This window comes from Bombina bombina, unplaced genomic scaffold, assembly GCF_027579735.1.
Source record: "Bombina bombina isolate aBomBom1 unplaced genomic scaffold, aBomBom1.pri scaffold_690, whole genome shotgun sequence".
NCBI classification, from domain to species: Eukaryota; Metazoa; Chordata; class Amphibia; order Anura; family Bombinatoridae; genus Bombina; species Bombina bombina.
Window position 1 is genome coordinate 2590 of NW_026512333.1, and position 17747 is coordinate 20336.

Sequence of the window (17747 nt, forward strand, 5' to 3'; positions counted from 1 at the left end):
ATTCAGGGTCCCTTCCTTCATCCAAATCTCATTTCTCTGCAGCTGACTGCTTGGAGATTGAACGCTTAGTTCTGTCTAAGCGTGGGTTTTCGGAGTCGGTCATTGAGACCATGATTCAGGCTTGCAAGCCTGTTACTAGAAAGATTTACCATAAGATGTGGCGTAAATATCTTTATTGGTGCAAATCCAAGGGCTACTCTTGGAGTAGGGTTAGGATTCCTAGGATTTTTCCTTTTCTCCAGGAAGGTCTGGAGAAGGGTTTGTCAGTTAGTACCCTGAAGGGTAAGATTTCTGCCTTATCTGTTTTGTTACATAAGCGTTTGGCAGATGTGCAATCTTTTTGTCAGGTCTTGGTCAGAATTAAGCTTGTGTTGAAGTCTGTTGCTCCTCCTTCAAGCCTTAACCTTGTCCTTAAAGTTTTACAGCAGGCTCCGTTTGAGCTATTACATTCCATAAATATTAAGTTGTGTTTTTTTCCTTATTGCTATCTCTTCTGTTCGGAGACACTCAGAACTTTCAGCTTTTATAGTGTGATTTGCCTTATCTTGTCTTTTTCATGCGGATAAGGCGGTTTTTCATACTATGTTAGGTTTTGTACCTAAGGTTGTTTCAGATAGAAATATTAATTAGGAGATTGTTGTTCCTTCTATATGTTCTAATCCTTCTTCTCAAACGGAACGTTTGTTGCACAACTTGGATGCTGTGCGTGCTCTTAAATTCTATCTACAGGCGACTAAGGAATTTTGCCAGTTTTGTGCCCTGTTTGTTTCTTTGGGAAATGTAAAGGTCAGAAAGCTTCTGCTACTACTTTCTGGTCATGAAGTATAATACGTTTGGCTTATGAGACTGCTGGTCACCAGCCTCCTGAGAGAATTACGGCTCATTCCACGAGAGCTGTTTCCTCTTCTTGGGCTTTCAAAAATTAAGCATCTTTGGAACAAATTTGCAAGGCTGAAACTTGGTCTTCTCTGCATACTTTTTCCAAATTTTATACTTTTGCTTCGACTGCGGCTTCTTTTGGGAGGTAGGTTCTTCAAACGGGTAGTGTCTTCTGTTTAGGTCCGCCTGTCTTGTCCCTCCCTATTCATCTGTGCCCTCTAGCTTGGGTTTTGGTTCCCAACAGTAATTGATGAAGATGTGGACTCGCCATATCTTAGGAAAGAAAACAAAATTTATGCTTGCCTGATAAATTTTATTTATTTCCGGATATATGGTGAGTCCACGGCCCCGCCCTTTATTTCAAGACAGTTCTTTTTTACTAAACCTCAGGCACTTATACACCTTGTGTTACGCCTTTTTTTTTTCTTCTTTTCATTCCGGTCATATGACTGGGGGTTGTGGGAAGGGGAGTGATACGTAACAGCTTGGCTGTGGTGCTCTTTGCCTCCTCCTGCTGGCCAGGAGTGATATTCCCAACAGTAATTGATGAAGCCGTGGACTCACCATATCCGGAAATAAATTTATCAGGTAAGCATAAATTTAGTTTTTTTGAATATGGGAGTGACCTTTGCATATTTGAAAGAAGATAGGAATTAACTGGTAGAAAGGAATAGGTTTAATATGTGTTGGTCCATTAAAAAGTATCACAATCTACTTAAGGAACATTCTCTGTGGGACCAATACAGCAACAACACCTTCTGTTGAAGATGTGCATAAGAGCTGGAGTGAGGGTGGAAGACAGAAAAGGTATTAGATGTGAAGGGATAGGGTTAAGCAGGCAGGTAGTGATGCATGAGGAAGACAGTAAGGAACAAACTTTATTCTCAGTGGCTGGGGGGTGACTGTGGGTTGAGATGGAAGATTGCAGGCTTGTGTTGGGATCTTATTTTGGATAGTATGCATTTTGTTTAAAAAGTAGTCTGCCAGGTCTTGAACACTAAAGATGGATGAAGGGGTGGTGCAGATGGGTAGAAAAGGGTTGTTTAAGTTTGGAGGAAATAGCTATAAGAGAAGTAGCTTTGCTTGGCTAAGTGAAGGGCAGATGTGTATGAAGGAAGAATGAACTTTTATAATGGAAGAAATCCTGTTCAAAGCAAGATTTCCTCCAGACGCTCAGCAGTGCGTGAGCATATGTGCAGGGGAGAGAGTATCGTTATAGTGGAGGTGTGAGGGAGGAGATGTTGAATAAGTTTGGAAAATTGGAGTGGATCCACAGCGTGCAGATTTCTACAGGTGCAGGGGTGAGACAGAGAAATGGGTTTAGCTAGTACATTAAGATTATAGGTGATCAGGTGGTGGTCTGAAATGGGAAAGGGTGACATATATACAGCAGGGGTAAGAAAATATCAGGCCAATAATGTTTTTGTCGAGGTGAGTACTGGTAGGCAATTTAGTGAATTGTGAGAGGCTGAAGGAGGATGTGAGTGAAAGAAGTTGAGGCAGCAGGGGGCAGATGGGGTATTAAGTCCACCAGTATTAGAGCGGGTATATTTAGAGAGAGAAAGGGAGGAAGCCAGGCGGCAAAGTTGTCAAGGAATTGGGAGGTTGGTCCAGGAGGCCGATAGATGAGTCGAATGCAGTGAGGAGGAGGAGACATGGAAGTGGAGGCAGGTACTTGTAGGTGCAGGAGGGGGAGAGCAAGATCCCAACACTACCACCATATCACTCACCTGCCCTAGGGGTATGGCTAATGTGGAGATCACCATGTGTGAGCAGCAATGGAAGCAGTAGCTAAAAGGTTGAAAGAGTTAGAAAGAAACGGGTTGTGGCGTTTGTTGCAGACAGAACAAGCATTTTAGAAAGCACAAGAAAAGAGAGGGGATAAGTGCTGTGGGTTAATGGAGATGAAATTGTTAGAATTGTGTGGCCTAGAGTTTTTACTTTGGGAGATTGAGCAAGAGTGTGAACATTTGGTAATTGTTATGGGGCCAAGGTTGGGAGAGATGTCACCAGCAGCAAGGAGTAGTAGAAGTGAGAGAAGGCGAGAGTGAGAATTGTAACAGCGGGTATGATGGGAGACAGCGGAAGACAGGCTAGACATATATAAATAGTATCTTGTTTTCCTTTCCATTGTTACTAGACCTATAATCTCTCACATTTCAAGCATACCAAAGCATAAATTTGCATTCCTTCTCAGAAAAACAAAATGTTTCATTTATATCATTTATTAGGACATATGAAATTTCTCCAGAACCTGGGCTTTGGGAAGATGGTTTCTTTGAATGGCTTGCTCCTTTTCTATGCAATTCTGTAAGTTGTGGGGGGGTATTTTGTTTGTTTTCTTCTTCGATATTTGTACACAATTTGCATGGTTGAGAAAATTTAAGCTGTCTCTATTTTTACAAAAAAATTGTTAACTGATGTCATACATTTTTTAAATATGTGCCTGCTTGTTTTATTTTATTTTGCACATGAATCAGTATTTGTGTTTCAGTTAACATCTTGCTGTTAAAGATTTGTGTGCTCGTGAGGTTTTAACCCTTTAGCAAAGCCAATAAGTCTAATTCTGCTCCTTGAATTGCAGACATTTTAGATATATTTTGCTTTGCATTCTGTTTGAATTTTTAAATTTGTAATATTTTATTATGTATTTTATCTCATACAAGATTGCTCTACTAGTCATCACTTTTTTTTAAGAGAGAGTAAAAAATATAGCTCATTCTGTGATGCTGAAGGAGCTTGTTGATATCTGTATATATACATTTATTTATTTTTCTCCAGTGTGTGCCTGCTCCTATTTTCAACATTCTACATGCAGTCTAGAATTGGATATCTGGAAGAGAGACTCTCCTCCATCAGCCCATTTAAGGACCGTTCCTTTAAGGAGTAAGGCTTTTTCTTCATAAACCCATTACCCTCTTCACTTCTGGGAATTTCACATAAAAAGTATCAGAGAATTTGTAATATTTTTGCTATCACTGTTTAAACAAAAGTTGAGGTTTTTGGTGTGTGTGTCTTTGTTTTTTTGTTTTGCCTATGAAAATTTTTACTGAGCATAGAAACATCTTTCAGTGGGTGATGGTTTCAGAAATATTTTCACAGAATTAAAAAAATGAATTTTATTTTTAAATTTAAAATATTATGTGTGTGTTTAGAAGACAGTTTCGGTAATTGCTCAAAGGTTAAAAGTATTGGAAAGAAGCAAGTTGTGCACAGTTCTAAGTTTTGTTGTTGCTCCTGAGTCTACCTTGGTTTGCTCTTCAGCAAAGGATACAAAAAGCACAACGTAAATGTAATTAGAAAAAAAAATGGAAAGTTTTTTTAAAATGGCATGCTCTATATCTCAATCATTAAAGTTTCATTTTGACTTTACTGTTCCTTATTAAAATCAGCAACTTTTTGTGCACTTTTCTGCCCCTCACACAGTAAAAGTATTAGGCATAAAAAAAAAAAAGTGCTGTTCTGTATTCTCACACCTCATTGTTATTTCAAGCTTTTTTTACATCTTCTCATCTTTCCTAAAATACTCTTTACGGATCGCTTATGCAGAATTAAGATTTGTTTTTATATTTAATAGATTAATTTCATCTTGTATTTTTCAGCTTGACATTAGACCCAGGTCTGGGAAACTGGCATATTAATGCAAATGCAATTTGTGATGAATTGACCGCCAACCTGGCAAAACTAGACAAGGTATGTATTTATTTATAAATGGTTTTCTGCAAAGTTACACATCTTGCTTAACTCATCCCGTGCTGATAGTGAAGAAAAAGAATTCCCAACCCTTTTTATAAATTCCCTTATTTATAAAATATTTTGATTCATCACCTTGCATAACTAACTGTACAATGATTCCTCTTACTGTATTCAATATTCTTTTTTTTTTTTTTTTTGTAAAAGAGATATTGAGCAGTTTAAAGTAGAGTAAAGCTGTGGTTTGTGTGTGTGTTTTATATATATATATATATATATATATTTATATATATATATTTATATATATATATATATATATATATATATATATATATATATATATATATATATATATATATATATATATATATATATATATATATATATATATATAATGTTCCTTATTATTAGATTTTGGTATGTTATCTTCCTGTCCACCAGAGATTTTTTTTTCCATTTTGTCCAGTATAATTTGCTTTAATTTAATATGTAACGGAAATATATGTTTGTACACAGTTATGTAAAGGAAAATCCAAGCTCAAAATATTCTTGGACATTTGCCAAGCAACATTGGAATATGTTGACTGAAGCCTGAAATATATAGAGACCAGCACCTGGGGCAGGTTCTTAACTAAATAAACCTGATTAAACCTCCTATGTCATACGGAGTAACCCATAATCCCGGGCTTATCATTTCAATTGAAATCTACCCACAAGTGTCCAGTGCATGCATACAAATGAAAGCAGACCATTTTATGCTAGCTTACCTTGTAAATGGTGGCAGCTGCAAGATTTGCATTATGCCTTGTTGGGTGGAGAGGTGCATATTTTCACCCACACACACACATTCTTCAATAAATATAACTGACTTCCTGTTGCTTTTAACAGCTGCAGATAGAGCATGAAAAATGTGCCCTTCCTTCTTATATAGCTAATGTTTATAGAGTTTTCCCCCTTGTAGCATGCTATGAATGTTGTAAATACATCATGACCTCTGAGGAGCGTTACAGCAGTTTAGTCTCATTGCCCACAAGGACCTTTTAACCAGTTAACACAGTGGAGAGAGGAAGTATTGTATAGTCTGCATACGTACACACTGCTCGTACAGCAGGCTAAGTATATGGAGACTGCTGAGGAACAGCTGTTGTATGTTGTGACTTTGAAACCTAGAGTTTAAATGAGTATTTTGTACCAATCAAACCTTGTTTATAGCTACACAAGTATTGTGTTTCTGCCCCATTTTTTTTTTGCTGCTCTTATGTTCTTATGCTCTTATGTTCTTGTGCGTTTCCTTACAACAATTCTCCATAGTATTTTTAAATTACTGTAATAATTAAACCATTGCCTTTTTTATTTTTTCAAGTGGTGTAAAATGGAATTATTTGTTTTACTTTTTTTTTTTTTTTTCAATGTAAAATATGCCAAAATATGGTATTTTGTTGGTTAAATGGTCATGGTAGATGTTGACTAAACAGGACTGGACAGTACTTAAAGGGACATGAAACCCAAAATTTTTCTTTCATGATTCAGATAGAGAATACAATTTTAAACCACTTTCTAATTTACTTCTATTATCTAATCTGTTTCATTCTTTTGGTATCATGTGTTGAAGGAGCAGCAATGCACTAATTGTTTCTAACTGAACACATGGGTGAGCCAATCACAATCGGTGTGTGTGTGTGTATCACCATTCAACAGCTAGAACCTAGTTTCTCTGCTGCTCATGAACTTGCCTAGATAAACCTTTCAGCAAATAACAAGAGAAGGAAGCAAATTAAATTATAGAAGTAAATTGGAAAGTTGTTAAATTGTTTTCTCTATCTAAATCATGAAAGAAATTTTTTGGGTTTCATGCCCCTTTAAGTAAAACAACATACTTGTTTACCTTTCAACTTTGTTGTTGAAAAGCTTGTAAAAACTTGCATTCAGTAGAAAAAAATTATCTGTTCATAGTATTTTTCCCTCACATTTCCAGTTGTAAAGCGGATAACTTTTTAATGTTTTGTCTGTTAAGCCATACTTATATTGGCTAACTCTGTAGCACTCCCCAACCAAGAGTTGATGTCCTTAAATTTTAACTTGACTATCCCTTTAAACTTTTATGATTCAGACAGAGAATGTCATTTTAAATTACATTCCAAATTTCTTTTGATCTTATATCCTTTGTTGAAGAGCATATCTAGATAGGCTTATCTGCAGCATTGATTGATTGGTTGCTGCAGATATATGGCTCTTGTCATTGGCTCACTGATGTGTTCTGCTAGCTCCTAGTAGGGCATCACTGCTACTGAGCTTATCTCTGTATGGTTTTTCACAAAGGATGCCAAGGGAACAAACCAGATTTGATAGAAGTAATTTGGAAAGATGGTTCAGATAGAGCATAAGGGTATAATTGATTCTGTCTTTTAAATGGGGTGAATAAATCCAAAGCAGTAATTAAAGCCAAAGGTTTTTGAACACTGTTACATTCCCAAAAACACATGTAGTAGACTGGATTGCATATGTATTTCCTCTTCTTCAATGTCCCTCAAAATATTCAACAGGACAAGGCAGAGGCCAGATCTTTAGGGTCATGTACCGAGCAGTTTGGCAGCCTAATGGTGCAATTTGTAATATTGTGCTGGTGGATACACTATTAAAAGCTTGTAAAATATCTACATCAAGTGGTTTTCAAGTTTTTGCCTCTACATTTAGTTTCCCTAATGTTGTTCTAATAAGATGATGGTGAATGGGAAAATACCTTGTCACATGGTCCCCTGTCTTCATGTATTATCAGGGCACATGGTGAGGCAAACTAACAGACTCCTCATCATTCTGTATTGATATCATAAAGGATGTATGCTGGTGGATTTCAACATGGATTGCTCATTGCATATTCTGCTTTACTTCAGCCTGTCGGTTAAAGAAGGTGCCTGTTTTAAAGGAAATAAATCCTCACTTGACAAAGACAGTGGTTACTTTTGGGCAGTTGTCTTACTTAAAGGGGCAGTCTAGTCAAAATTAAACTTTCATGATTCAGATAGGGCATGTAATTTTAAACAACTTTCCAATTTACTTCTATTATCTAATTTGCTCAGTTCTTTAGATATCCTTTGTTGAAGAAATAGCAATGCACATGTGTGAGCCAATCACACAAGGCCTCTATGTGCAGCAACCAATCAGAAGCTACTGAGTATATCTAGATATGCTTTTCAGCAAGTGATATCAAGAGAATGAAGCAAATGAGATAATATAAGTAAATTAGAAAGTTGTTTAAAATTACATGCTCTTTCTAAATCACGAAATAAAAAATGTGGGTTTCATGTCCCTTTAAGGACATTCTAAAAGCAATGGTATTGAGTTTGCCTCCTCTGTCATGAAATATACATAAGATGCATTCCAGTGCATTGAGTATGCCCAGTTTAGCAGTAATATTCAGCATTCTGTTTTGGCTTCCAAATAACATTAGCAGAGTTTGTTCCAACTCTTTCCTTATGTCCACCCAAATATTTACTGTTTAGGTATTACTTTGTTGAGTACTACAAGAGTAAGCCAAAACCAAAAAAATATACAATAATTTCTGTATATTTGCTTCTATTCCCTTAGTAGCAATCATTAAGCATCCCCCTGCCCCTGCTGTTTAACATAATTTAAAGCAGAGAGAGAATATTACAGCAGCTTGTTAGTGCTACTTTGAGAACTGAGCCAACAAATGGAAGTTGCATTATGATTTCATTTTTGTTTCCTAAAGCAGATTGCATGTACCACATGTGTGGGATTGTTGAGTTTTTTAATTTATTTTTTCAAATGTTCTTGTTACTTTTGTTGATTTAAATTCTCTATTTAAACTTTTCCACACAGATCTCAAGTCATCAAAATAGAAAGATTATGCATCAGATAATATATTTTGCGGAATAGTCAACTAAGAAAACTTAGTGATTGTAAAGTTTAATGTATAAGTGCCTGGTATCTAAAAACAGGGGCACGTTCATTCATTAAACTTTACAAAGACGCTTATTTATTTTTTAAATACCTTTGCGTTATGGTAAACGCTATGCTGATCCTCCACCCGCAGCTCCAGCTTTCATTTGCATATCAATGACTAATCCAGCTTCCTCCAATCGTTGTGTGCCCCCTTTGGCGTCCAGCTCGTGAGGCACGCATTGATTGGAGGAAGCTGGATCGTCATCGATATGCTAATGAAAGCAGGAGCTGCGGGCAGAGGATAGGAGTTACGTTTGCCATAACGGAAAGGTAAGTATTTAAAAAAAAAAAAAGAAATGTCTTTTGTAAAATTTAATTAAAGGACCAGTCAACACAGTAGATTTGCATAATCAACAAATGCAAGATAACAAGACAATGCAATAACACTAAGTCTGAACTTCAAATGAGTTGTAGATTTTTTTTCTGACAATTTTAAGTTGTCTTTTTCCACTCCCCCTGTACCATGTGACAGCCATCAGCCAATCACAAATGCATACACGTACCATGTGACTGCCATCAGCCATTCACAAATGCATACAAACTTATTCTTGCACATGCTTAGTAGGAGCTGGTGACTCAAAAAGTTTAAATATAAAAAGTCTGTGCACAATTTGTTAATGGAAGTAAATTGGAAAGTTGATTAAAATGGCATGCTCTATCTGAATAATGAAAGTTTAATTTTGATTGAGTGTCCCTTTAATGAAAGTGCCCCTGTTTTTAGGGTTATTTTTAGATACAGGCACTTGTTCATTATTGCACACTTAAAGTGATTGTAACATTTATCACATGGTAATTCCATAACCGAATAAAATGTCATTGTTACAGAATTTATTTGTACCTATATAAATATATATTTATTTTTATTTTTTTAAACCTCTAGATTCAAAGAAATCTTCAACGTCTTCTGGAAGATACAAATTAATTGAATTAGGAAATGAAGAATCTAGTGAATTATTTTTCACTTCCATGATGGCCTCTGCTGGACAGAGTTTACTCTTCTTCTAAAGCTTAATGCACCGAAGTCAGGTCTTCCACCTCAGGAATGTTTGCAATTACTACCGTGATGCTGGCAAATTTATTTTTGTATACATTGCTTCTATTTCAAATGAGGATATTCTGCATTTCACTGTGAAAATAAGTACTTACAAATATTTTGCACATATTTCAAGAATAATTTATAAGGAAACACTCCATTTTATATATTTTATTTATCTTCATGTATCGTATGCCTGTATTGAAATGTGATATCTTGATAGAAAAAAATTTTCCTACATGTTTTTACTGTACATTTAAAGGGACAGTTAAGTGAAAATTAAACATTGGTGACCAATTTTCTTCTTATCAAATTTGCTTTGTTGTCTTGGAATTATTTGTTGCTTAGGAGTGTGCATGTGCCTTTAGTATTCTATAGTAGCAGTTTTTGCAACTATGTATAACATTGTTGTAAACATTGTTGTAAACACTGCTGCCAGATGGGTAAAGACATGTGCACGCTCCTGAGCTCACCTAGGATTGATCTTTAACAAAGGATACCAAGAGAACAAAGTCATATTTATAATAAGTCAATTAAAATGTTTAAAATGCCATGCTCTATCCAATCTATTTAAAGGGACACTAAACCCAAATTTTTACTTTCATGATTCAGATAAAACATGCAATTTTAAGCAACTTTCTAATTTTCTCCTATTATCAATTTGTCTTTGTTCTCTCACTATCTTTATTTCAAAATCACAAATGTGATGCATAGAAGCCGGCCCATTTTTGGTTGAGAACCTGAGTTATGCTTGCTTATTGGTGGGTAAATGTCAGCCTCCAATAGCAAGCGCTATCCATGGTGCTGAACCTAAAATGGATAATAGGAGTAAATAAGAAAAATTGATAATAGGAGTAAATAAGAAAGTTGCTTAAAATTCCATGCTCTATCTGAATCATGAAAGAAAACATATGGGTTCAGTGTCCCTTTAAGTTTAATTTTGACTTTACGGTCACTTCACAGCTGCAACATAATTTTACTTTTACATAACTGCAAAAATGGATTTTGTATACGGTAAGAATAGTTGCCTATCTAGTGTAACTTAAATGAGCATTATTTGTAGCAGACTGCTGTTTGCAAACAGCCAGAAGTTGAGGAAATATTGACCTATACTCCATAATGTAGTTAATGTAACAATTAAATATGTCTGTTTGAAACCAGAGCTCATTCAACTAACCAGTTAGACTTGTTTACGTTACATTTTATTGTATGGTGATGTAGCTTTTAGTTTGAAAATGCAACATTTCATTACATCTGCCTAGGTCCGTTCTTGATTATTTCATTTTTTATTTTTTTTTGTAACTTTATTTATACAGTATAAAAATACTGATCACATTGACATTTTCACCCTGTATAGTCTGCATTGTGTATTTTGTACACTTGCTTAAAACTTGCACAATGGCATTGTAAAACAGCCACAGAATACAGTGTTATATTTTGTGGTGTTGAGTTTAAAAAGCAAGATATTTTAAAGTTTTTGTTCTTGTCTAATAATTTTTGCTTTGCACTTTTTAAGTTTGTTTTTGTTTTATTTTTTGTAATCTCAATTTATTTTGTATGCGACCAAAAAAGAATATTTTTGAATTATTTATAAAACTCTAATCTTTTCTGGGATTAAATCTATTTTCTTCAAGTTGGGGTTAGTTGTAAAAAAGAAAATGGATATATTACAGGCTAAATTGGTTCAGAATAAATTTTGCTTAAAAGGGGTACACTTTATACATTTCTGTGAAATGTTTTTTTCATACTGTTAATATGTTCAATAAAACTTTATTTATGCTGTCAAATCTGCTTTTGTGTTTTGAGAATGATTTACAATTTGTACATTTTGTGGTAATATAAGGAAAATGGCCATTCCATTAGTAGCTGCATTAGAGGGTGTAGTTTCACAGAAGTGAATAAAAATGAAACACAACAGGTTTATGTACGAAGCAAACCATTTTGTGATGAATTATTTTTCTGCCCACACCCTCTTTTGAGAGCGATTTGCATCACTGATGTTTACCTGGGAAAGAAGCATACAGCTTCCGCATACATCTTCACTGTAGATTTGACGTATGTAGGAGTTTAGTTTTTTTGCCCTCTTCAGCATAGATATCTAAGTGGTTAACAAGCACAATCAACCCTTTTTATAAAGTAAGTTGAAGGGATGCATAAGTGTATAGAAGACTTTGTATTGCATCGTATAGTTTTTACATATCTATCTTACTCCCCTGTGTGTAAGTGTACAAAAATGTCTCCTATTGAACTAAAACATAGGACAACATTCATTTAGATCAGTGATGGGAAATTTCCTAACACGCAGATCAAAATTTTAAAAGCCTTAAGAGTAGTGTATTGAATGTTGATATACGTCTATTGAACACACAATAATATATTTCTTAAATAAATCCAGTGGAACAGTGCCAGATTTAGGTAAGGTTGCACAATACCCTCATTCTGTTCAAGTTGTGGTCACCTTGTTTTCCCACGTGCCAGAAGTCCCCCAAAGTGCACATTTTTTGCTTTGCTTTTTGTGGGAGTCGCAAAAAGCCATTTTTAAGAAATATGTAAAATTTTTATTTCTGGAAAAAATCCATATTTTACATATTTAACTGACTTAAATGTTTTTTTGTGCATTCTGCAGAAATACCTTTTTCAAATGCTAAAGTTTTCATTTTGTGATTATTTTCTTTAAAAGCTTTTATTTGTCACCTTTTTGTATGGTGTTTAAAAATGTAGAGAGGTGTAGCTTAATACTAATTTTCTGTTAAAAGTATTGTAACCAGTTTGAATGTAAAAAATGTTTTTATTCAAACTAAAAGTTTGAAAGAAAAGTCCTTTTCAGCATAGACACAACCTTAAAATAAAAACAAGCCTGTAACCATGTAAAATACCACCCTTTTAGGTGGAAAAAAACTGTGGTATAATGGCAGAGTGTAACGCTTGATAGACATTCTTTTATCCCTTGAAAAATTCCAGTACATATTTAGCTAATATTATTGTACAATGTTTATTAAAAGCAAGCATGGTTGCCTGCAAGGCATTCAGACTCCTGACTGTCTAAATGAGGATTAACTGCCAATGCCACACCCAGACGCTGTATGCTGACTGGTTTAGCATTTCCCCCATTTTATAGAGTTTATTTTATTTTTTGAATACTACAGATTCTAGTGTCTCAAAGTAAACATCTCCTGATTGCAAACTGAAGCTGTTAGATCTGGTTCTGACTAGTCTTTGCTTAAAAGATGAAAAAGAATGTATCACGTCAGATTCCGGAATAAAGGCCTTGCACGCTTTGTCCATAATGCCTCTGGTGTACTGAAGACAGACAAGTAATTATCTTGTCATTTACTCTGTATCAGATGGCTTTTACATCATGCAGGGTAGTTTTGTTTACTTGAATATAATAATTAAACACTAAATGTAGCAACATTTGGAGCAACAGAATATAAAAAATAAAAATCTGTTTTATAAATAATATACACAGAGTCCAAATGGAATCTGCACTGTAGTTGCCAACATTTGAAAAAAGATTCCAGGGCCACTTTTCAGCAGAGCCATACCCATGTATGGTTTGCAAGCTCCACCCATTCCAATCCACCCCAAAACAAGCACATACAATTCTAGTAGTATAATATAGCCATACTGATTGCTTAAAGCAGTGATTTTTAACCTTTTTTTTTCCGTAGCACACTTTTTTACATTAAAAAATCCTGTGGCACACCACCATCCCAAAATTTTAAAAACATCACACATTGTAGCCTAATACAGCATATATATATATACACATACACACATCACACACATACTGTATGTATTGTGCTGTTATGCCATGCCTCCTACAAACTACCCCTGCACTGGGAGTAAAAAACAAGCAAAGTTTAAAAAATATGTCACACTCTTGTCAGTCTGCCGTGGCACACCTGAGGATCTCTCACGGCACACTGGTTGAAAAACACTGGCTTAAAGGGACAGGACATTCTAAATTAAACTTTTATGATTCAGACAGAGCATGTAATCTTTAAAATCACTCTCTGGGTAACTGTTAAAAAGGATATCTAGCAATCCTCAGCAACAGCAATACTTGTGAGTTAGCTGTTGATTCGTAGCTACACACTTTTGCCATTGACTCACCAGATGTTTTTAGCCATCTCCCAACAGTGCATTGCTGTTCTGGAACTGCCTTTAATAATATGTTATCACTTTACACATGGTTAAATGCAATAATAAAATTGTTCTAATATATTAGAGCATTTTCTTTATAATCTTATACCTTTTAATGGATGTTAAAACATTAAGCTCCTCATCACCTTCCTTACTCTCAAGCACATAATTGGCATAGGAAGAATATCTTTCCAGTGAGTACTAGGAAATGTAAGAATTAAGAGAAAAATCACCCAGCGCCTGTTGATATTGACCCTTGGCTGAGATAAATTGACCCCTAGTGGTCAATAGACAAACAATCAAACTAATAGAAAAATATATCAAAGCGCCAACAATGGAGGCAGGGTCTTAAGCTTAAATTAAATTTCTTTAACAATATTTATTACAATAATGGTTAAAAATCCATTTCTGGAAGATATTAAAACATAAGTTGAAAATATGAATTAACAATTTTCACAGTTAGCTTTACTATTCAGTCTAAAAATGACTATTTCTCCAACATTGGTGTGTCCGGTCCACGGCGTCATCCTTGTGGGAATATCTCTTCCCCAACAGGAAATGGCAAAGAGTCCCAGCAAAGCTGGACATATAGTCCCTCCTAGGCTCCGCCCACCCCAGTCATTCTCTTTGCCCACGGAGATGGTTAAGAGTTTTTTGGTGTTTAAAAAAGTTCTCTGTCTCCGTCAACAAGAGTTCCCTTCTTGGGAACAATAATAGATTCCTTAGAAATGAGGATTTTTCTGACAGAGGTCAGAAAATCAAAACTTCTAAGCACTTGTCAAGTTCTTCATTCTGTTCCACGTCCTTCCATAGCGCAGTGCATGGAAGTAGTAGGGTTGATGGTTGCAGCAATGGACATAGTTCCTTTTGCACGAATTCATCTAAGACCATTACAACTGTGCATGCTCAAACAGTGGAATGGGGACTATACAGACTTGTCTCCAGTGATTCAAGTAGATCAGAAGACCAGAGACTCACTCCGTTGGTGGCTAACCCAGGATCACCTGTCCCAGGGAATGAGCTTCCGCAGACCAGAGTGGGTCATCGTCACGACCGACGCCAGTCTAGTGGGCTGGGGCGCGGTCTGGGACTCCCTGAAAGCTCAGGGGCTATGGTCTCGGGAAGAGTCTCTTCTCCCGATAAACATTCTGGAACTGAGAGCGATATTCAATACTCTCAGGGCTTGGCCTCAACTAGAAAAGGCCAGATTCATAAGGTTCCAATCAGACAACATGACGACGGTTGCTTACATCAACCATCAGGGGGGAACAAGGAGTTCCCTGGCGATGAGAGAAGTGACCAAAATCATAAAATGGGCGGAGGATCACTCCTGCCACCTATCTGCGATCCACATCCCAGGAGTGGAAAACTGGGAGGCGGATTATCTGAGTCGTCAGACATTCCATCCGGGGGAGTGGGAACTCCACCCGGAGATCTTTGCCCAGTTAACTCAATTATGGGGCATTCCAGACATGGATCTGATGGCGTCTCGTCAGAACTTCAAGGTTCCTTGCTACGGGTCCAGATCCAGGGATCCCAAGGCGACTCTAGTAGATGCACTAGTAGCACCTTGGACCTTCAACCTAGCTTATGTATTTCCACCGTTTCCTCTCATTCCCAGGCTGGTAGCCAGGATCAAACAGGAGAGGGCCTCGGTGATCTTGATAGCTCCTGCGTGGCCACGCAGGACTTGGTATGCAGACCTGGTGAATATGTCATCGGTTCCACCATGGAAGCTACCTTTGAGACAGGACCTTCTTGTTCAGGGTCCATTCGAACATCCAAATCTGGTCTCCCTCCAGCTGACGGCTTGGAGATTGAACGCTTGATACTATCAAAGCTTGGGTTTTCAGATTCTGTGATAGATACTCTAGTTCAGGCCAGAAAACCAGTAACTAGAAAGATTTACCATAAAATATGGAAAAGATATATCTGTTGGTGTGAATCCAAAGGGTTCCCATGGAATAAGATAAAAATTCCTAAGATTCTCTCCTTTCTACAAGAAGGTTTGGAGAAAGGATTATCTGCAAGTTCTTTAAAGGGACATATCTCGGCTTTATCTGTCTTACTACATAAAAGACTGGCAGCTGTGCCAGATGTTCAAGCATTTGTTCAGGCTCTGGTTAGGATCAAGCCTGTTTACAGACCTTTGACTCCTCCCTGGAGTCTAAATCTAGTTCTTTCAGTTCTTCAAGGGGTTCCGTTTGAACCTTTACATTCCATAGATATTAAGTTACTATCTTGGAAAGTTTTGTTTTTGGTTGCTATTTCTTCTGCTAGAAGAGTTTCAGAGTTATCTGCTTTGCAGTGTTCTCCGCCTTATCTGGTGTTCCATGCAGATAAGGTGGTTTTGCGTACTAAGCCTGGTTTTCTTCCAAAGGTTGTTTCTAACAAGAATATTAACCAGGAGATAGTTGTACCTTCTTTATGTCCGAATCCAGTTTCAAAGAAGGAACGGTTGTTACACAATTTGGATGTAGTCCGTGCTCTAAAATTCTATTTAGAGGCTACAAAAGATTTCAGACAAACATCTTCTTTGTTTGTCGTCTATTCTGGTAAAAGGAGAGGTCAAAAAGCGACTTCTACCTCTCTTTCCTTTTGGCTTAAAAGCATCATCCGATTGGCTTACGAGACTGCCGGACGGCAGCCTCCTGAAAGAATCACAGCTCACTCCACTAGGGCTGTGGCTTCCACATGGGCCTTCAAGAACGAGGCTTCTGTTGACCAGATATGTAAGGCAGCGACTTGGTCTTCACTGCACACTTTTGCCAAATTTTACAAATTTGATACTTTTGCTTCTTCGGAGGCTATTTTTGGGAGAAAGGTTTTGCAAGCCGTGGTGCCTTCCGTTTAGGTAACCTGATTTGCTCCCTCCCTTCATCCGTGTCCTAAAGCTTTGGTATTGGTTCCCACAAGTAAGGATGACGCCGTGGACCGGACACACCAATGTTGGAGAAAACAGAATTTATGCTTACCTGATAAATTACTTTCTCCAACGGTGTGTCCGGTCCACGGCCCGCCCTGGTTTTTTTAATCAGGTCTGATGAATTATTTTCTCTAACTACAGTCACCACGGTACCATATGGTTTCTCCTATATTTTTCCTCCTGTCCGTCGGTCGAATAACTGGGGTGGGCGGAGCCTAGGAGGGACTATATGGCCAGCTTTGCTGGGACTCTTTGCCATTTCCTGTTGGGGAAGAGATATTCCCACAAGTAAGGATGACGCCGTGGACCGGACACACCGTTGGAGAAAGTAATTTATCAGGTAAGCATAAATTCTGTTTTTCCACGTAGATCTTACTCTAAGTCCTTACAAAGAATAAGATTTATGTGTTTATATAAAAAACACCTTGGATTGATGTCTCCAATTACGTACAAAAGTGGAGTAAAAAATCAATAAAAAGTCCTTATATATTCCTCATGGATCCATGTTAACAATCTAAAATACTGACAATATTAACAATCTTTTATAGTCAGGTTAAGCCAATTCTTTGGTTATTAAAGATTTAGACACCCACCTACTACTTAGGTATGATGGGATTCTGATTCCCCTTTAGGCTTATGTAATTGTATTCCGTGCCTATTTCAACAACACTAATTTGGGCTGTGACTTACCACAACATAAGCTCATCTGGTAGATATGGTTACACAATGATTCTTATAATATCCTTATAATATCAAACACTTTTGTTTTCTGCGCGGGTAACCGCTATTGTTCAGCAGGTTACCGCTATTTAAATTGCTTGTGAAAAAAATGAAGCGATCTCTATTACAAGACTGTTACAACATAAGCTTGTCTGGTAAAGCCTGTTGCACAATAATTCCTATATTAGATAAACACTTTTATTTTCTGAGCGGGTTACCGCTATTGTTCAGCGAGTGGCCGCTATTTCAATCACCATTGAAAGAGGATGGGGTTACTTTGTGACTGACTAGTGCAATCAAATAAACCATGTGCAAAATATTCCACTGGAAAAAATAAATAAACGTGTGCAAATTATTCCACTGTATAAAATATTCAACTGTGAGTGA

At 36.7% G+C, this 17747-nt stretch overlaps 1 protein-coding gene across 1 annotated transcript; it reads left to right on the forward strand.

Annotated features, from left to right (window-relative positions):
• The first annotated feature begins 1000 nt into the window (after window positions 1-1000).
• Window positions 1001-11355, forward strand: LOC128644234 (GRAM domain-containing protein 2B). Its single transcript, XM_053696920.1, has 4 exons — window positions 1001-3189; window positions 3661-3765; window positions 4482-4572; window positions 9416-11355. Exons 1-4 carry the CDS (start codon window positions 3086-3088, stop codon window positions 9455-9457), a joined length of 342 nt encoding a protein of 113 aa, XP_053552895.1. The 5' UTR covers window positions 1001-3085; the 3' UTR covers window positions 9458-11355.
• The last annotated feature ends 6392 nt before the right edge of the window (window positions 11356-17747 follow it).

Coding starts and splice junctions, on each gene's coding strand:
- LOC128644234 (XM_053696920.1), top strand. CDS start 3,086: ATGTTTCATTTATATCATTTATTAGGACATATGAAATTTCTCCAGAAC. Junction 3,190..3,660: donor CTCCTTTTCTATGCAATTCT/GTAAGTTGTGGG, acceptor ATTTTTCTCCAG/TGTGTGCCTGCTCCTATTTT. Junction 3,766..4,481: donor AAGGACCGTTCCTTTAAGGA/GTAAGGCTTTTT, acceptor TGTATTTTTCAG/CTTGACATTAGACCCAGGTC.